Source organism: Manis pentadactyla, chromosome 1 (genome assembly GCF_030020395.1).
Source record: "Manis pentadactyla isolate mManPen7 chromosome 1, mManPen7.hap1, whole genome shotgun sequence".
Taxonomy (NCBI): domain Eukaryota; kingdom Metazoa; phylum Chordata; class Mammalia; order Pholidota; family Manidae; genus Manis; species Manis pentadactyla.
Window position 1 is genome coordinate 200,776,203 of NC_080019.1, and position 13,675 is coordinate 200,789,877.

The window sequence follows — 13,675 nt, forward strand, 5'->3', positions numbered from 1 at the left end:
ATGAGTCTCTTCAGATTTTCTATTTCTTTCTTAGTTTTAAATAATTGTGTGTTTCTAGGAGTTTGTCCATTTCATCTAGGCTATGCAGTGTGTTGGCATATAATTGTTCAGAGTATCCTCTTATAATCCTGTTTATTTCTGTAAAATTGTTAGTAATATCCCCACTCTCATTTCTGATTTTAGTAATTTGAGTATTTTGTCTTTCTTATTCAGTATAGCTAAAGGTTTGCCAATTTGTTGACTTTCCCAAAGAAACAACTTTTAGTATGGTTGATTTTCTCTTTGTTTTTATCTTCTCTACTTTATTTGTATCTGCTGTTATCTTTATGATGTCTTTCCTTCTGCTAGCTTTGGGTTTAGTTTACTCTTCTTTTTCTACTTCTGTAAGGCATACAGTTAGATTATTCATTTAAGATATTTTTCTTTTTAATATATTCATGTACAAAAATAAATCTTCCTCTTAGCATTGTTTTTGCTGTATCCAATATTGTGGCATGTTGTGTTTTCTTTTGCATTAGTTTCTATGCATTTAAAATTTCCCTTGTGATTTCTTTTCTGATCCATTGATTGATTAGGAATGTGGTATTTAATTTTGACCTATTTGTGAATTTTCCTATTTTCCTTCTGTTATTGATTTTTCATTCCACTGTGATCAGAAAAGATATTTTGTAAGATTTCAGTCTTTCAAAATTTATTAAGACTTGTTTTGTGGCCTCACTTATGGTCTACCTTGGAAAATGTCCCAAGTGCACTTGAGAAGAATATATATTCTCTGTTGGTTGTGGAGTGTTCTGTATATGTCTGTCAGGTCTGATTGGTTTATAGTCTTGTTCAAGTCCTCTGTTTCCTCACTGACATCCCATCTGTTTGTTCTATCCATTATTGAAATGGGGTGTTAAAATCTCCAAGTGTTATTGTCGATCTGTTTTTCCTTTCAGCTCCATTAGTTTTTGCTTCATATATTTTGGGACTCAGTTGTTAGGTGTGCATATGTTTATGATTGTTATACCTTCTTGCTGTGTCCAAGCTTTTATCAATATACAGTCCTTCTTTATCTCTTGTATAGTTTTTTGATTTGAAGTATCTTATCTGGCAATAACATAGCCAACGCAGATCACTTTTGGTTACCGTTTATGTAGGACATTTTTCTAACATTGATTTTACCTGAAACGTCTTTACATGCTAAAGTGAATCTCTCTGAATAATCTCTGAATAGATCCTGTTTTTTAAAAAATCCAGTTTGACAATCTCTGCCTTTTGAAAGAGAGTTTAGTTTATTTACATTTAATGTGATTCCTGAAAAAGAAGACTAGGCAGGGTAAGTGCCCCATCCAAACTGTCACCTAGGAATATCATACTCAAACTGTAGAAAATCAAAGATCAAGAAAAATTCTTTAAATAATACAGAGGGAAAAACCCCCACCTTATTTATAAAGAAGCAAGGATAAGAATTCCACATTATTTCTCAGGAACCATGCAAACAAGAAGAGAGTGGAGTGTTAAAATGTTGAAGTTTCTTCAAAGAAAAGAAAAAAATCATATATATTTTTTCTGACATACATATGTATATATATATATATATATATATATATATATATATATATGTCAGGAACTGAGCTCTACATAAAGGAAAAGCATTAGAGAAGGAATAAGTGAAGGTAAAATATAAACTTTTATTCTTCTTAATCTAGTAACAATTTGTTCAAAGTGCTAGCAACAATATATGCTGATTGTGTGTTTGAAATGAATGATAATAATGGTACAAGGAGCAAGAAGGATGAATTAGAAATGTTTCTATAACATATTGCACCACCTGTGGGGCAGTATGTTATTTGAAAATGGGCTTAATTGTAAATTTCAGAACAATGACTTTAAAAAGTGAAAAAGGAAGTATGCAAAAAGGAATGCTAAAAAATACTATGCTAAAAAGGAACATGCTAAGAGGAGAGAAAAGAATGGAATCTCATAAAAGGCTCAGTTAAAACCACAAAAGGCAGAAAAAGTGTGGAAGATGAAACCAGGGGCCTGGAACAAGGGCAATGAATATAAAACAGTAACACATATAGCAGATGTTAATCCAACTATATCAATAGTTACCTTAAATAGCCATGGTCTGATTATACCAATTAAAAGATACTGTTAGAATGCATTAAAAAAAGACTCAACTATATGTTGTCTACAAGAAACCCACTGTAAATATAAAGACACAAATTAGAAGTGAGGGGATAGAGAGTGATATGCCATTCTAACATGGAAAGAAAACTGCAGAAGCTGTATTAATTACAGACAAAGCAGACTTCAGAGCAAGACAAATTACCAGAGACGAAAGGGAGCATCACATAATGACATAATGATAAGGGAGTCTGTTCTCCAAAGGACATAACGATCCTTAGTGTGTATGTGCCTAACAACAGAGTCTCAAATACATGAGGCAAAAACTGATAGAACTGTAAGTTGAAATAAATGAATAAATTATATTTGGAGACTTCAAACCCCCTCTAATAGAAATGGACATATCCAGCAGGTAGAAAATCAGGGCATATTTGAACTCAGTAGCACCGTGAACCAGCTGGATCTGATTGACATCTATACACTAGTCCATCCAACAACAGCAGAATACACGTTCTTCTCAAGTTCACATGCAACCCTCACCAAGATCCCATTCTGGGTCGTAAAACACATCTTAGCAAATTTAAAAGAATAGGAGTCATTCCAAGAAGGTACTAGTGGTTACCAAAGGGGAGGGGTAGGGAAGGGCTGGTGCGGAGGGAGGGAGAAGGGGATTGTGGGGTGTCATGATTGGTGCACATGGTGTGGAGGGTCACGGGGGAGACAGTGTAGCTCAGAGAAGACAAGTAGTGACTCTGTAGCATCTTACTACACTGATGGACAGTGACTGCAATGGGGTGTGGGGGGGACTCGATAATAAGGGTAAATGTAGTAACCACATTGTTTTTCACGTGAAACCTTCATAAGAGTATGTATCAATGATACCTTAATAAAAAATCATGAACAAAAAGAATAGGAGTTATATAAAGTATGCTTTTAGAGTACAATGGAGCTAAACTGGGAATCAATAACAGAAAAGTGACTGAAAAGCTACCTATGGTCTGCAGACCTGGAAACAGCTCCACCCCTGCTGTGGACTTGGTCGTGGCCTCGTAGCCTGTGGCTTGGCTCTACCCCCTCTCAGCAGCAGCCCATGAGCAGTCCTACCTACCCAAGGCCCTGGCAGGAGACATATCTGCCCATGCCTCTGGAGCCACGTCTGCAGACCTCAGGCCCCGCTGTGGACCCCGAAGCAGCACTGGAACTCAGTTCCAGCCCCTCTCAGTCACCAGTCCTGCCCACGCAGGGACCTACCCAGGGATCCTTCAAGAGCCCTTCCAGGTACCTGCAGGGGGCCACATCCATCCATGCACCTGGTATGTATATATATTTAAAGAGTTAATCATAGACTTAGCATCCTCTCTCACCTTGGAGAAAGTAAACATGAGCTTCGTTGGGAAGGCAGCCCTGCCATTCATCAGGCTAGGGTAGCAGACAGATAAAGCCAGCCGCACAGCCAGGAGGAAGCATTGCCCAAGGAAATGCTGCAGCTCCATGTGACACAAATCCTTTCTTGGAGTAACTCTTCTCTTACACATTGAGATGATTTGTTCTCTAAAGTCATAGACAAACAGAAATTTTCCTCTGAAATTATATCAGTAACAATGAGACATTCTACTCTTGCCTCAAGAATGTCCGAGAAGGAGCCTTGATTTCCAGTGGAGGTGCAGAACTTCAGATGGGCGGTTTCTGAACATAATATCCCACATCTATGTTAACTTTGTAGTTTCCAAGGACACAGGACTGTGAATATATTTTTCAGCGAGCATATCTTCTGTGTGCTCAAATAGCATCTAATGTTGAACACTTTACCTACATCCCTGAATTGCTTTGGATCTTTCAAAACATTGCTCCAGTTTCACCTAATCTTTCTCCAAACTCCTCTAATAACTACCTCTTCGTTAAGATGTCCCTCAGTCCCTCTGCTGTGCTGTACTCCTCAGTTGCTGAGGGTCAGTTAAACCTGACTTTGCTGGACCTCAGACTTACCCTTTGTGGTCTTGTACTGATTGGCTAGCACACCATAATTCTTTGTTTCCCCAGATCTTCCTTCTAGGAAAAAATTCCTTCTTCCTGAACTGTATTGACATCCTTCATAAATTTGGTAAATGAATGTCCATTGGTGGTAAGCACTATCAATTTCAGTTTGTCTGAAAATGTCTATTTCCCTCTTGTTCTTGAAATATAGGTTAAAAAGTTATTTTTGCTTAGCATTTAGAAGTTAACATCCCAGTTATCTTCAGCTTCTTGTTTCTCTCAATCTAACTGAATGTCAGCAGTTTTTCTCTCAAGCTGATGTAAGATCACTTTCTTATCTTTGGTGTTTTGCAATTTCACCATGATATGCAGATATGGTTTTCTTCTATTAATTGTTCTGTGACTCATGCTTCCTCAGCCAATGGATTCATGTCTTCATGTTCTTAAAAATTCCCTGCTCTTATCTTTCCTATTTTTTACCTCTCTGCAATTCTATTCCTAATTGTCTTTGGGCCTCCAGTTAGATATGTTTTATCTTATCCCATTCTCCTCCATTTTCTCTTAACCTCTGTTGTATATTTCCTTTGTCTTCTTGTGTTAACATGTGTAATCCCCTCAGCCCTGTATTCTAGTTCACTAATTCTCTTTGATTTTCCTCGTCCTGTTTAACCCTCCTATTGAGGTTTTTTTTGGGGGGTGGGGGTGGGGGTTACATTTTAAAAACTATTACTGAAATGTAACACTACTCGTAACCCTCTAGAAGCCTCCCCTTCACAGTCTCTAATCCCTTGCTCATGCTGGTCCTTCCTCATTAACTCCATCCTCACAGGAACCCCTGGAAACCACTGCTCCGTTCTCCACCCCTGTAGTTGTTTTGCTTTTCCAGGATGTCATATAAATGGAATCATATAGTGGTAACTTTATAGCATGTATGATAGCAATGAATTCCCTCCTAGTTTTCTTTCATATGAGAAAGTCTTTGAGACCCCTGAATTGTATTGTCACTGGTTTAGTATTCTGGGTGAAAAGTCCTTCTCATTTCATACTGTTAAAAACATTTTGTTCTAGTTTATTTATGCCTTCATAGTTTCTGATGAGAAAGCCACAGATTCAAATTTTTCCAGGAGTAACACATCATTTTTCTCTGGCTGCTTTCCGGATTTATGTTATTTGTTTTTGCTTTTCACCAGTTCAGTGAGGATGTTGCTGGGCATGTGTTTATTTTCTATTTACCCTGTTTGGGACTGACTTTCTTGAATCTGTAAATTTTTTTTTGCCTTTTGCCAAATTTAGGAGACTTTCAGCCATTATTCCTTCAAATATTTTTTTTTATAAACATCTTTTCTCCTCACCTCCTGGGACTCTGATGATACAAATGTTAGACCTTTTGATATTGTCCCACAGGTTTCTGGGGCTTATTTACTTTTTAATTTTCAACCTCTTTCCTCTGTGTGCTCAGTGTACTTTATGTTGACCTGTTTCACTTACTCTTTGCTTTGCCATCTGTGTTTTGTTCTTTGCACCACCCAATGCTTTATTTTTTTCAGTTATATTTTTTCAATTCTAAAATTTCCATTAGGTTCTCCATTATTGTTTCTATTTGCTGAGATTGGCCATCTTCCAGCTGTTTCAAGAGTGTTTGCTGTTACTTCTTGGAGCATGGTTATAGGTTGTTGCAGTAGTTTTAATGTCTTGTCTGATAATTCAATATTTGAGTCACCTCAAGTTGGCATCTCTTGGTTGCCTCTCCCCTTGATCATTGGTCACATTCCTACTTCCTTGTATGTCAAGTAATTTGGATTGTACCTTAGATATTTTGAATATTATGTTACAACACACTAGGTCTTGTTTAAATCCTATGGCGAATGTGGCTTTTTTTATTAGGCAGCACACTCAGAGTCATGCTTCAAGTTCCAGGTTACCTTTGGTGAGCTGTTGTTTTAATGTAGATTTCGTTTTCAAAGATTTAATACTGATGTTAAAATCGGTCGTGCATGTGCACTACACGGGGGGCAGTCTGGGACCTGTGCAGTGGTCTGCTCTGTAGTTTGGTTTTCATTACCTCTAGTCTGCTGCTTAAAGTCAGATCCATACATGCACAATTCAGGGATGAGCCCGAGAGTTTATACATAATGTTTTGGGGTCCCTTTCTTAATTTTACGCCCCTCCACCCTCTCCAGCTCCTGAGTCCCCTTCCTGGTACTCTGGCTCTATAGGCATAACTTCAGCATTCCCACTCCAGCATGCCCTTCCTGAGACCTGATCTGTCTCTGAGGGCAAGTAATGGGAGGGTGTATAGAGGAAAGACAATAATGATGACTCTGTACCCTTTGTAGCACAGTTCCTCTGATCAAAGAGTATTCCGCTTGCTCAAAGTTTTAGGTTCCTGCCCAGCTGCTGCCTCTCCCACCAGACTGCAGCTTTGGAACTTGACCTCACCTGTAGGCAGGGCCAGGAAAGAAAAATAACACTCTCTCTGTCTTGGAGGTGTCCCCCCTTCCCATCCTTGGAACAGAGAGAGAGAGAGAACTGAGAGAAGCTGTCCACACCAGGTGCACAATTCTGGAATTCAGGCTTCTTTGAGTCCAGTTGGGGATATAATAGGAGGAAAATAAAGCCCAGGAAACTCATTGAGTTTGGACTCCTTCCCCAATCCATCTGCTACTTTTTACTTTTCAGAGTCCTCTGATAGCTTCTCCTTGCATTCTGTCTGTAGTTTTTAGCTGCATTTACTGGAGAGTGTGCTTATGCTATTTAATCAGATTTGAAAGTACCTCTTTTACTATTTTAAACTTTTTTCTTTTGTATTATTGCTTTATAGATGTTCTTTTTATATTCTGGATACAAGTCTTTTGTCAGATATATATGTTCTTTTTATATTCTGGATACAAGTCCTTTGTCAGATTATATATATATATATATATGATATACATATACACACACACACATATATACACATACATACATTGTACATATTTTCTGCCAGTCTGGGGCTTGACTTTAATTTTCTTAACAGTGTCTTTGATGAAGTGCATTTTTTATCACCTTTTGCTATTATTACGAGGGCTTTTTGTGTCCTGTCAAAGACATCTTTTTCCACCCCAAGTTCATGAAGATACTTTTAGAAAGTGTATAACTTTAGCTCTTTTGTTTAGGTCCATGGTTCATTGAGAATTAATTGCATTTTCCTGACCCTGGAAATGGTATCTTTCTCCATTTAGATGTTCTTTCTCTCTGCAATGCTGTGTAGTTTTCAGTGTATAGGTCTTACACAGCTTTTGCTTCATTTCTTTCTAAGCATTTTATGTTTTTATATTACTGAACATAAATTTAAATTTTTTCATTTTAATATTCCTCATTGCTAGTAAATAGAAATACAGTAGATTCAACTTTGATGACATCACTTCTACAAATAGACTAACAAATATATTTGCTTTATGTATCTGATCACTCTAATATCTTATGCCTTTGTATATTTGACTTTGCTAGTACCTTTTTCCCCTTTGGTGTTTTATGATTTTCTTTTTTTCTTTTTTTTCTTTACTGTGATCTCATGTTCAATGGAACCTTCTCTGTGGGAATTCTTTGAGGCCTCGGTTGAAAGTGGATTTCTCCAAAAAGTGTTCTTAATTACTTCTGCCAGGTCCCTGGGAGCACTACCAACCCAGAATTGCTTTTCAAACAAACTAAATTGAATAGTATACTTGTAGTAGGAATTCAGACCCCAAACTTGCATAAGGTTAACTTCTGATTATAAAATAGCATCAAGGCTAAAACACGGGAGTTCACCGTTTTCTGCCTCCCACAGCCCCGCCCTCCTTTTTGTCTCAATCTCCACGTGCCCTTGAGCTCCAGACCTCGGGGTCTTCCCCTCGTTCAGCTTTCCTCTTGGATGCTTATTAATGTGCTCAAAGTGAGCCTGCGGCAACCCTCCAGATGTATGTCTGGAAAAGATGGATTACATTTTCTAAAAACCACCTCTCTCCACCTTTCCTATGCCTACGCTTGGGCTTGGGACTAGAAATGCAGATATGATAAAGGCACATGGCCTGTCTTCATGACACTCACAGTCTGGGGAAGAAATAGTGACCAATAACTTTCTGAGCCCTTGTCTTGTGCCCGCCGCAGCTCGATGCGCTCCGGAACAGCGCTCCCTCCTGGGAGGGACTGAGAAGTGCGGGCTTGCTCAGGGGCAAGGTGTAGATGAGGACACGCTGGCCGCGGGGGTTGCTAGGGTGCGTGTTGCCCTGGGATTTGAGCGTCTGTGCTGGGAGCCTTCCTTCAGGGGGAGGCAGAGTGACTGCCGCTGCAGCCCCGTGACCTGCTGTCGCCTTGCTCTCTCGTAGCGGCTGTGCACCCCCGTGTACTGCAGGTACCAGTTCCATAAGACTCCGGTTCATGAGACTGAGGGGCAGCCGCATGCAGCCCACATCTCATTCCAGGACATCAACGTCGTCTTCCTTGGGGCCATGCAGCCCGGCGACCTGAGGGAGTACCTGGGGGGCCCGCCCATGGTGGTGGAAGTTCACGACCGGGACCGCAAGTCAGAGCAGTATTCCCAGGAGCCCACCCTGTTTGGGGAGGACCCCCTGGATTCACACCTCAACCTCCTTGCCCTCATCTCTCCCAAAGAGACAGAGAACAACCCCTTTGCATCTCAAAACAAGCTGTGGGACCCTTATGGGGTTGCCCAGGTCAGTTTTGCCGACCTCCTCCTTGGCTGCAAGTACTTGAACCTAGCTGTCCCCGTCCACAGCTGCGAGGCCCCGCCCACTCACCGCGGCCAGGATGGCCGGGCCAGGAAGGTCATGGGGTTTCGCGTCCCCACGGACGGCCTCCAGCATCACCCGATGCCCAAGGGCGACTACCTAGAGGCCGACTCCCTGCTCAAGCTGCGGGTGGACATCGCGGTGCCGCTGCAGGCCGGGACCGAAATCCCCGATCCGGACCCCACAGGCGCCCAGTTTGGCCGCATTATTTTCGTGTTTGACTGCAGGATGGCCTCCCTCCTGTACAGCCTGCTGCAGGACATCACCACGATCAATGCCAGGGCCCTCGATCTGGGCTCCTGTCCTGTCAAGGACAGCCAGCAGGTCCTGTCAGCCTTCAAGATGCGGGTGAAGGTCCGGGAGCGGCAGGACCTGGATGTGCTCACGGGCTTCCACCTGCTGGACGGGAAGATCCACGTCCTCATTCTGGAAGGCTTGGCCGACCGAGGTCTGAAGCGGCTGTGGGACAGCCACCAAAGCCGGTAGGTGGATTGATCTGCATTTCCCAGGACGGCGGTGATGGCCGGATGCTGAGTGAGTGGAGAGCTCAGGTTCAGTGCTCCTCTGAGAGAGGGATCTGTTGACTGACGCCTGTTGGGGTTCATTATAAGGGGCTTTGCAGGGCTCAGTGGTCAGACCTGAGAGCAGGAAGAACTGCTTGCCTTCGGTTGGAGGGGAGACTTTAGGAGTCTACAGAAGAGAGGGTGTTTCAGGAAACTGGGACTTCAGACCTCTGAGGGGCCTGCTCGGCCAACGGGGATTAGAATGTTCTGTATGGCTCTGAGATGGACACCACAGGACACAGATTTCAACTCAGCCCAAAGAGGACGTACCTGTTATTCTGAGGCCAGAGTAGCTACCTGGGCTGCAGGAAGTTCATATCCCCTGATGGCCTTCAGGACGCAGTGGCCGCCCAGTGAGGGTACTGTCCAGGCCACTGAAGTGTCCAGTTGTGGGCTAGAGCAAGTCATCCCTCATCATCCTAGCATTTTTTAGTTTTGGTGGTACTCTCTTTCCTTTTACGATTTTCCAGTAGCCTAGTTTAGGTAAATAGGGCCTCCCTCCTTTCATCTGGAGGCCCCCCAACTGTCCTCAGAGCTCAGGTGCCTCAGGACCCAGGCGCTGATGGCAGCAGGGAGGCCTGAAGCTGAGTCTGTCCACCCAGGGGGTGAGTGACGCCATGCGGGGGCCTGTCTGGTGCAGACAGGCCAGGAGGCACCAGGGAGAAGCTGGCTGTAGGTCTGCCCAAGGGAACAGAAAGCAGAGGTCTACACAAAAACTTGTACCTGAACATTCATAGCATTTTTTATAATAGTGGAAACAACCCAAATGTTCGTCAGCTGATGAACAAAATGTGATCTATCCACAATGGAATAATACTCGGCCATGAAAAAGGGAATGAACCACCGATACACATATTTCAACATGGATGAACATTGAAAACATCATGCTGAGTAAAAGAGGGCAGACAAAAGGCCACATGTTGTATGAGTTCATTTCTATGAAATGTCCAAGAGAGTCAAATCCAGAGAGATAGGTTACTAATTGCCAAGGTCTCAGGGGAGGGGTGAGAGAGAAGTGGGGAGCGACTGCTAATGGGTAGTTTTGTTGGGGGGTGATGAAAATCTTCTGGAATTAGGCAGTGTTTATGGTTGTACAACATTGTGAATATGCTAACAACCACTGAATTGTACACTTTAAAAATGGTGTGTACTAAAGAATTTAGCCTTGCCCAAGAGAGGTCTGGCCTTTGCCCATGGCTTCTGGGTGGTGATCTATGTCATACCTGATAGCAGTTGTCTTTGTTTAGGGGGCTCACCACACCAGATCTTAGGGTGGGAGCACCTTGTCATCAATAGTCATCAATTGATAGTCATCAGTGAGGTTGGTCATGCTGGAAAGATCAGCAGTGTGATGTAGGGTGCAGGTTTTGGGTCATGCAGTGTCAGTTAGTCTGGAGACTGAGATTGCCATGTGGACAATCAAGCAGTCATGCCTCTGTAGGGGAGCCCTAATAAAAACTCTGGACACCAAGGCTGTGGGAACTATTCTGTGCATATTATCACTTAGAGTGGCATTAAGGCAGCACATCCTGACGTCACAAGGAAAGACTGATGAAAGCATTATGTTTGGAACCATTCTGGCCTCTGGCATATGCATCTCTTCCTTTGTCTTATTTTAATCTGTATCCCTTCTCTGTAATAAGCCATAAGTATGAGCAAAACAGCTTTCATTGAGTTCTCTGAGTTCTGACAAACTGCTGAACCTGAGGATGGTTGCAGGAAGCCCCTGAACTTGCAGTTGGTGTCAGAAGTCAGGGAAATTTAGAAGTCTGTCTTTTCAAAAACTTTGCAGTTTGTCTAACTTGGGGCATATGGTACGTGAATTATATTTCAACAAAAAGTTTTTCCAATGGCAGAAATAATATAAAGTATATTATATTCACTGACTCCAGTTCAATTGAGGTAGAAATAAGAACCAAATCATTAACTAGAAGGAAAGTTCATATGCTTGGAAATTGACAAATATTTCCAAATAACCTATGGGTCAAAAGAGAAACTTCAGTGGAAATTAGACATTATTGAACTGAACAATAATGACAGTAGTGTAATATCTAAATTTGTAGGGTGATGTTAAAGCATTATTTAGAGGTGACTTCAAAGCCTTAATAATATTAGAAAAGAAGTAAGGCTGAATATTAATGATACATAACAGCAGATGTTGCAAACATTGAAGTTTGTTTTAAATTATTTTAATAAAATTTAAAATGTATGAGAAGTTTTAAAAATACCAAAAATATTTTCAGATAAGGTAGTTTAATGAGGTTTCTGGATATAAAAAGTAGTATAAAAATCTATTGGTTTCTGAATACCATCTACATATGAAAGTTTTTAAAAAGGGAATACATTTAAAGTATCATAAAAATATGACATTCATAGGAATAAATATGACAAAAAGGAGTGAAAGACCTCCATCATGAATATTATAGAACTTTCAGAAACATTAAAGAAAACCTAAATAAGTGAAGAGAGATACAGTGCTCATGTGTTGGAATATTCAGTATTGTGTTATAAAGGCATTGATATTGATGTGGTAAAGGTGTCCATTATCCCCAATTGGACTTATAGATTCAATGCAATCCCAATTTTTTTTATCAAATGTATATCACAGTGGCTCAACAGTTCCCTTCCCCTCTATCCCCACCTCCTCCCCTCCCCCTTGGTAACCACTAGTCACTTCTCAGCATCTATGAGTCTAATGCTGTTTTGTTCCTTCTGTTTTGCTTTGTTTTTATATTCCACAAGTAAGTGAAATCATATGGTATTTGTCTTTCTCCACCTGGCTTATTTCATTGAGCATAATGCCCTTTAAATCCATCCATGTTGTTGCAAATGGCAGTATTTCTTTTCTTTTTATGGATGAATAATAGTCCATTGTGTATAAGTACCACATCATCTTTATCCATTCATCTACTGATGGACAGTTAGGCTATTGTAGACAGTGTGGTGATACATATATGGGTACATATGTCTTTTTGATTCAGTTATTTTGTTTTATTCAGGTAAATTCCTAGGACTGGAATTGATGGGTCAAATGGTAAGTCTATTTTGAGCATTTTGAGGAGCCTCCATACTGCTTTCCACAATGGTTGAACTAATTTACATTCCCACCAGCAGTGGAGGAGGGTTCCCCTTTCTCCACAACGTCGCCAACATTTGTTATTGTTTGTCTTTTGGATGTTGGCCATCCTAACTGGTGTGAGGTGATATCTCATTGTGGTTTTAATTTGCATTTCTCTGATGATTAGTGATGTGGAGCATCTTTTCATGTGCCTGTTGGCCATATGAATTTCTTCTTTGGAGAAGTGTCTGTTCAGCTCCCCTGCACATTTTTAAATTGGCTTATTTGCTTTTTGTTTGTTGAAGTGCATGAGCTCTTTATATAATTTGGATGTCAACCCCTTATTGGATATGTCATTTATGAATATATTCTCCCATACTGTAAGATGTCTTTTTGTTCTACTGATGGTGTCCTTTGCTATACAGAAGCTTTTTAGTTTGATATAGTCCCACTTGTTCATTTTTGCTTTTGTTTCCCTTGCCCCTATGTTTTCTTCTAAGAGTTTTATGGTTTCATTACTTACATTCAGGTCTCTGATCCTGAGTTTTAGTTTTGATCCATTTTGAGTTTACTTTTGTGTGTGGAGTTAGACAATAATCCAGTTTCCTTCTCTTGCATGTAGCTGTCCAGTTTTGCCAACACCAGTTGTTGAAGAGGCTGTCATTTCCCCACTGTATGTCCATGGCTTCTTTATCATATATTAATTGACCATATATGCTTGGGTTTGTATCTGGGCTCTCTAGTCTGTTCCGTTGGTCTATGGGTCTGTTCGTGTGCCAGTACCAACTTGTCTTGATTACTGTGGCTTTGCAGTAGAGCTTGAAGTTGGGGAGCGAGATCCCCCCTGTTTTATTCTTCCTTCTCAGGATTGCTTTGGCTATTCGGGGTCTTTTGTGGTTCCATATGAATTTTAGAACTATTTGTTCTAGTTTGTTGAAGAATGCTGTTGGTATTTTGGTAGGGATTGAATTGAACCTGTAGATTACTTTAGGCAGGAAGGCCATTTTGACAATATTAATTCTTTCTATCCACGACCATGGGATAGATTTCCATTTTTTGGTGTCTCCTCTAATTTTTCTCATTTGTGTCTTGTAGTTTTCAGAGCATAGGTCTTTCACCTTCTTGGTTAGGTTTATTCCTAGGTATTTTATTCTTTTTGATGCAATTGTAAATGGAGTTGTTTTCCTGATTTCTCTTTC

At 40.9% G+C, this 13,675-nt stretch overlaps 1 protein-coding gene across 3 annotated transcripts in view; it reads left to right on the forward strand.

The window, feature by feature from the left end:
- CFAP92 (cilia and flagella associated protein 92 (putative)) overlaps positions 1-13,675 on the forward strand; it is a 92,784-nt gene that overhangs the window by 55,764 nt on the left and 23,345 nt on the right. The window contains exons 10-11 of one of the 3 annotated variants that reach the window (XM_057506033.1): positions 8,433-9,337; positions 12,418-12,452. In XM_057506033.1, the coding sequence (XP_057362016.1) occupies positions 8,433-9,337; positions 12,418-12,421 (909 nt within the window). In that variant the 3' untranslated portion in view covers positions 12,422-12,452. Of the gene's footprint in view, positions 1-8,432; positions 9,338-12,417; positions 12,453-13,675 lie in introns of those variants that run through there. The other 2 variants (XM_057506034.1, XM_036911521.2) reach the window with 2 other exon arrangements.